We start from the raw sequence: 7,325 nt of genomic DNA on the forward strand, positions 1-7,325 counted from the left end.
ACAGCGAACAGGGCCGCAGCAGCAGCAGCAGTTTGGACGCTGCCCTACGCGACGCGACGCGGCTGCCTCGGCTGCTGGCTGCCTGCCTTTGCTTGCAGCTTTCTTACCTCTCCACAGTCTCGAGAGTCCACAGGACGGACAGATCGATGTGGGGATTGGCCGAGTGGCCGTGGAGGACGGGCCGCGCGCCATCCGCCGCACGCATCGGCCACCGCGCGCGCGCGGCGCCCTATGCGCCGCTGACCCGATCGTTGTCCCGGCACTGTGTGCCGGCCGGCCGGCAGGTTGAGCCGATGGAGCCTGAGACGCGCCGAGACCCAGACGCGCGTGGCGGGGGCGTACGTACGTCGGACGCGACGAAGGGCCAGCACGCGCGGGGTACGGCACCGCAGCTGGGTGCGAGTGCAAGCGCCAGCGCCGTGTGTGGGCGTCGTGCTCGCGTGAGCATCGCCTGCTCTGCCCCTGCGCCTGCGCGCTCACCGCTCGCCTCAGCCCTGACGGGCTACACTAGAAGCCGTACAGCGACGGACGGACGACGGGCGTTCTGGGCGTCCCGTGCAGTGGAATCGATTCTCCGTGTCCGGAGTCCCGACGATGCAGCAGGTACGCCGATGATCACTGGCGGAGCGTGAGGACAAATAAGGGGGGGGAGGCTAAACTGAATGTCATGCATTTGCATAGTATTTGATCCGAGAAACCATAACCAGACCAGAGTCTGCAACTCCTGGCTACTGCAATACAAAGAGCGGTCTAGTAGGTCATGAAACGAAGTTGCATGAGCCCTAGCTAGCTAGCTATTACGTGTTGTGTGTTGTGTGCAATACGCATCTCATTGTCCTCGAAGAAACCTACCAAAAGAAAAGGCAGAAGAATATAGCAGCTTGGTAGTACAGTAAGACAATGAAGCTATGACGGTGAGGTGAGACAGTGCACGTAGCCATACAGAATTGTTGGTGCACTCCGCATGCATGCCGTACATGCTTGCAGGTCCTTCAAAAATTAAGCCACGGCAAGAGGGGCCAAAGCCCAGTTTAGCCCCAACTTAGCTCCGTCACTGCCGATGATGCAAACGGAAGGTAATTGCTGAATCTTGACGAGATGAGCTGTGCGCCTGTGCTGCTTGCGTCTGAAAAAAAGTGGAAACCCCGCCACCGGCAACAAAATATTCCCTAAGCCACAACACGCCGATGGCACCAAGTCCTACAAACTACAGAGGCATTCGGTTCGTGTACCAGTAACAAGCATTGTGGTCTGACGCCGTGTGTTAATTTGATGTGTGATTCCAGTTCAACCATGGGAGGAATATGCAAGATGTGGTTTGCCCTCTTCTCTACTTTCGGCAGGTCAGATTAGGTTTTTCTTTTGTCCCTTGAGAAACAAAAGGACATTGCATACTCTGAGTACCTGGCCTCATGCTGGGACATGTTCATCACTGAAGCAAGCTAGCTAACTGCCATGGGCCATGCGCACCTCAGCCATTGAAATGATAATATATAAAGCATGTATATATGTGCATAAAAGGGCGTTTTGAAGTATGCCTTTTGGGGTGCACTACTGAACAAGCATTTTGGTTGCTTGCGCACAACATGCAGAGGGGATGGCAAAACCGAACTCGCTCACTTTACTGAGTTACAGTGGGAAGCTATATATGCAACTCTACCTATCTAATCCTAGTGCACAGACATGTTAGGCTGTCGTGCTGCTACAGTGACAAGATGTGACAACATGGCTGATTTTTGCGCCTGCCCCTGCTGTAGCTACAGTGCGGCAGGTGAGTCTTTCGACGTCTACCCCTGCAACGGCTATAGTGCAGCAGCAGGGCAGCCCTTTCGGCGCCTGCCCCTGCCGCGTCGTACAGAGGAGAGCAGCAGATTACTTAACAATTCTTTCCCTAATCCTGCTGCTAACTCTAGAACCTCTGCCATGCCGATCATCTTCTTTAGCTCCGTGAACCGAAGACGGTCGAGCGGCTTGGTGGGGCGTCCGCGAGTTGCCGACCAGTTTCGTCGAACTCGATGACGATCTGCCCTCTATCGACACAGTTCCTGAGGAAGTAGAACTTGACGTCGATGTGCTTGCTCCGATCGTGGAGAACCGGATTCTTCGCGAGGGCGATGACGAGCTGATTGTCCACCATCAGTGCTGGTGGGCGAGCTTCTACACCGGTCAGCTCATTCAGCAGCCGGCCCAGCCACACAGCTTGGCACGTCGCTGTGGCTGCCGCCACGTACTCTGCCTCGCACGTGGAAAGCGTCACCACCTTCTGTTTCAGCGACAACCATGAGATTGGAGCCGACCCGAGGAAGACGAGCACTCCAGAGGTGCTCCGCCGTCTGTCGATATCCCCCACCACGTCTGCATCGCTGAACATAGTGAGCTGCAGCCCACTTCTGCCAATCTTGGAGAAGACGATCACCTGATCCACCATCCTCTTGCCGTAGCGCAGCAGCCGCTTCACCACGGTCCAGTGATCCTCTCGGGGATCCTCCATAAAGCGACTGACGTAGCCCACGACGAATGCAATGTCCGGCCTCGTCTGGACTAGGTAGCGCAGACCGCCGATGATGCTCCAATAGAGTGTTGCATCTACCTTCGCCGCTCCTCCATCGAAGTCACGCACGGCTTGCACTCAACCATGTCGCTCCGCTCTAACAGCTTCGAGGCATACGCGCTCTGACCAAGAGTGGGTGCCTCCTTCCCCTATCTCACCTCGATACCGAGGTAGTAGGAGAGTGCGCCGAGATCGCTCATTCAAAAATGAGCCGCCATCTCGTGCTTGAAGCTATCGATGTCCTCTGCACGCGAGCCGGTGAAGATCAAGTCATCCACATACACGCCGACAACAAGCTCCTTCTTCTCCCGTCACCGCGTGTAGAGCGCGTGCTTGGTTGCGCACTGCTTGAACCCAAGCTCGCCCAGCGTGGCGTCAAGCTTAGCGTTCCACGCTCGTGGTGCCTGCCGCAGCCCATAGAGCGTCTTACGCAGTCGGAGCACCCTGTGCTCCACTCCCTTGATGGCAAAACTCGGAGGTTGCCTGATGAAGACTGTCTCCGCTAGCTCGTTGTTGAGGAAGGCTGATTTTATGTCTAGGTGATGGACGCGCCAGTCCTTTGCTGTTGCCAAAGCCAAAAGCAGTCGAACATACTCCATGTGCGCTACCAGTGCAAAGACTTCCTCGAAGTCGATGCCCTCGCGCTGGACAAAGCTTTAGAAAAATGAGGCGCGCCTTGTGCTTGATAATGGCACCACGCTTGTCCCACTTGATCTTGTATACCCACTTTAGGCAGATCGGACAGCATCTTGGAGGTTGATCGATGAGCTCCAAAGTCTTGTTTTCATCGATCGTCTTCATCTCCTCCAACATCGTCCGTCACCAATTTTCATCACGCTCGGCCAGTGCAAACGTGGGTGGTTCCTCTGCACTGATGAGAAGCAGCTCTAGGTCATCGAGTAGCCGACCTGCCAGGCTTGAGGGCCTTGTGCCACCGCCGATGTCGTCCAGCCTATGGAATTGCACCTCCTCACCATCGTGGAAGGCATCCACGAATTCAGTGATGTCGCTTGGAGGTGAGGCAAACTCGATCGGGGTCGATGGAGTCCCCTATTCCACCGGAGTGGTCGGCATAGCACCTGGAGTGCTCGGCACCCCAGCTGCAGTGCTCGGCACTACTCCTGGACTGCTCGTCACCACTCCTAGAGTGGTTTGCACCACTGCAGGAGTGCTCAGCACCAGTCTTAGAGTGATCGGCACCACTGCAAGACCTCTCGGCTCCGCTACGAGAGCATTCGACACCCGTCCTGGAGTGGCCGGCACCACTGTACGACCGCTCGGCACCACTCCTAGAGTGCTCGACACCCCTCCCAGAGTGCTTGGCACCGCTCCAGTAGTGCTCGACACCTCTCCAGCATCTCCACCACCATGGATGACCAAGTACTCGACGACGAAGGTGCTGGTGAAGCCACCAGCTTCCCCTGTGCCAGGACTGTCTTAGTCTCCAGCCGTCTTCTCGTCGAACATGATGTCGTGCGAGACAAACACCTTGCCTCTGCGTGGGTCGTAGAGCCGGTACACCTTGGTATCTTCCGCGTAGCCCAGGAGTACCATTGGTGTGCTCCTGCCCTCTAACTTGGTGAGGACCGCCTTTGTCTTCCTGATATGGCCGATGCAGCCGAATGTCCAGAGGAAGGACATGCTTGGCTTGCGCCCATACCAAGCTTCGAACGACGTCTTTCCCTTTAGAGCCTTGGTGGGCGCGCGGTTGAGGATGAACACCGCCGTGGTCACCGCCTCACCCCAGAACCTTGCTGGCATGCTCTTGGCCTTTAGCATGGATCGAGCCATGCCGACCACCGTCTGGTTCTGTCGCTCCACCACGCCATTCTATTTTAGCGAGTACGGCACGGTGTGGTGTCGCACCCAGTGTTCACCTAAACAGCCAGTAAACGGTAAACGGTGGTAAACTGTCTTGTTTAGGGGGGTAAACGGAAATTAAACAGTTAACCGTTTAAACGGTCACAAACGGGGAAACCGGTCTAAACGGCCTAAACAAAACGGAGATAAACAACATTAAACGGGCTAAACATATGTTTAAACGGCTGTTTAGACGAACACAAGGTAAATCTAGTTCAGTTTTGTATGGATAAATTTGTATACTTAAGTTTATTATATTTATAAATGTGTACACTTGATATGTTACATGCATAAATATCTATATTTGGTTCTTTTCACATGCATAAATATATATACATACCAAAATAATTAATTTTTACTCGGATAAATATGTATAAGTGCTAGAATACTTGATTTTTTACATGCACATATATAATTATATGTATTTTTTTAAAGTACAAAACCGTTTAACTTCGTTTAAACACCGTGTAAGCAGGTTAAACGCTAAACGAAGGGCGACCGTGTAAAGACCATTTACCGTTTAAGAAAACATTGGTCGCACCACATCCTGATCCACGCAGTACGCAGTGAACTCCACCGAAATGAATTCACCGCTGCGATCAGTCCGCAACACACGCAGCTTCTTGCCGCTCTCCACCTCCGCGCATGCCTTAAACTTCTTGATCGCCTCCACCGCCTCGTCCTTGCTCGTTAGGAATTGCAGCCACATATAGCAACTGCAATCATCCACGAGCAGGAGGAAGTATCATCGACCACCGTTTGTGGCTGGCGTGATTAGCCCACAGAGATCGTTGCAGATGAGCACGAGAGCGTTCGCCGCATGATACTTGGCCGTCTTTGGGAATGGCAGCCTCCTCTGCTTCCCGGCCAGGTAGCTATCACATAGGTCGCCTGCGTGCTTGATGTGGGGCAGCCCTCGGACCATCTTCTCCAGCCGACCGAGAGCGTCGAAGTTGAGATGGCCGAACTAGGCATGCCACAACCATAGCTCCTCGGTGTGCCATACTGCCAGGCACACCGGCTACTCCACCTTTAAGTCGAGCAGGTACAATCGATTACATGAGTGTTTTACCTTCGTGAGAAGATGCCGCTCTCGATCCCGAATCCTTAGGATCCTGCTCTCGATCAGTACCTCGCATCCGTGCTCGTCTAGCTACCCGATGCTGACGATGCTTGAACGCAGCTGCGGGATGTAGTACACATCCATCAGCGTGCTATGCTCACCGTTCTGGCACCTGAAGATGATGGTGCCGTGCCCTCGGATCGCCACCCTTGAACCGTTACTGAACTTCACCATGCCGGTCATGTTGCCGTCGAGCTCGGAGAAGCATTCCTTGGAGCCCGTCATATGGTTGCTGGCGCCGGAGTCCAGGTACCATCGCTGCTCCTGTCCGTCACCCACACGTTCGAGGTGGACTTGGGCGCGCGGTTCGTCAAGGTGGACAGCCTTCTGAACGTTGTCGGGCCCTTCCACCTCCATCACCTCTCTCTTCTCATCGGCCTCAATGTCGTGCAGTGCACAGAATGTCGTCATTAGGAGAGTGACCTCATCATCATCATCAGCCTACGCTAGATGAGCCTTAGCCTTCTTCTCCTGCTTGCGATTTGAGCACTCCTTTGACCAATGGCCCGTTTTCCCGCAGCGTCGGCAGGCATTGTGGTTGACCTTCTTCTTCTTCTTCTTCTCTGAAGAAGCCTTGCCGTGGCGTTTGCCATCGCCACCGTGGCTGGAGGAGGCTTCCCCGGACTTCTCCTTCATCCAGGCAGCCCACTCCTCCTTTGTCAGCAGCAACTTGCTACTGTCCATCGTTGTTGTGGCCTGCTCCATGCGCTCGTTCACCGCCGCAGACGGTTTGTCACATCCTTAATGGTGAGGGTGGATAAGTCCAGCATCGTCTCTATGGGAGAACAATCTGGATGTACTTCACTGTCATGGAGTGGAGGTACATGGAAACCGCCTCTTCTTCGTCGATGGTGACATCGTGGCTCCTCAGCTTGCTGATGAGCGTTTGCAGGTGGAGAGAGAAGTCCTCCACCGATTCACCATCCTTGAACTTAAGGTTGGCGTACGCCTGCTTCAGTAGCTGGGCCATCGTCTTCTTTGCGCGATCGGAGCCGACGCGCATCGCTGCAATGGCCTCCCACGCCTCCTTAGCAGAGTTCTTTGCCCCCAACGGCTCCCTTACTTCGCTGGCACAGCAGCGAGGATAGCCTCCAACGCTGACATATCGTCTTCTTTGTTGTCGGTGCCATTATCAATAGCATTCCAGAGCCGTCAGGCTCTGAGCTTGACCTTCATGGTTAGCGCCCATTCGCCATAGTTGGTGCGAGTCAGCATCGGTCAATTGGTGCCGCTGACCTCCCGCACCGTGCACACGATGACTTCCTGTCGTGGCTGGGTAGCCACAGCAGCGCCATTGCTGTCGCCCATCTCCAAACCGTTCGTCATCGCCAGCGGTTAGTCCGGCAACGGCGCTTGTATGGCTCTGATACCACTTGTTGACCCCTGGATCTTTGAAACGGGTGAGCGGACCGCTCACCGACGTTGCCGACCACACATTTGGCTAGAGGTAGAAGAAGGGAGGGAGAATAGAGCGCACACACACACAACACAAGCACCAGCGTTGACCGGAGCTCTGCAGAGAGCATGACAAAATTAAACTCGCTCACTTTAATGAGTTGCAGCGGGAAACTATATATACAACTCTACCCATCTAATCCTAGTGCACAGACATGTCAGGCTGCCATACTGCTATAGTGACTAGATGTGACAGCAGGTCTGACTTTGGCGTCTGCCCCTGCTGTGGCTACAGTGCGGCAGGTGAGTCTTTCAGTGCCTGCCCCTGCAGTGGCTACGATGCAGCAGCATAAGAGCCCTTTCGACGCCTGCCCCTATCATGCCGTATAAAGGAGA

General features: G+C 54.5%; 1 protein-coding gene across 1 annotated transcript; it reads right to left on the reverse strand.

The window, feature by feature from the left end:
- Positions 1-1,939: 1,939 nt before the first annotated feature.
- Positions 1,940-2,491, reverse strand: LOC136469649 (secreted RxLR effector protein 161-like). The gene has a single exon (XM_066467759.1). It carries the CDS (start codon positions 2,489-2,491, stop codon positions 1,940-1,942), a length of 552 nt encoding a protein of 183 aa, XP_066323856.1.
- Between the last annotated feature and the right edge of the window lie 4,834 nt (positions 2,492-7,325).

This window comes from Miscanthus floridulus, chromosome 8, assembly GCF_019320115.1.
Source record: "Miscanthus floridulus cultivar M001 chromosome 8, ASM1932011v1, whole genome shotgun sequence".
Classification (NCBI taxonomy): Eukaryota; Viridiplantae; Streptophyta; class Magnoliopsida; order Poales; family Poaceae; genus Miscanthus; species Miscanthus floridulus.

Excerpts from the sequence above, each read along its gene's own strand:
- LOC136469649 (XM_066467759.1), bottom strand. The coding sequence starts at position 2,491 with ATGGAGGATCCCCGAGAGGATCACTGGACCGTGGTGAAGCGGCTGCTG.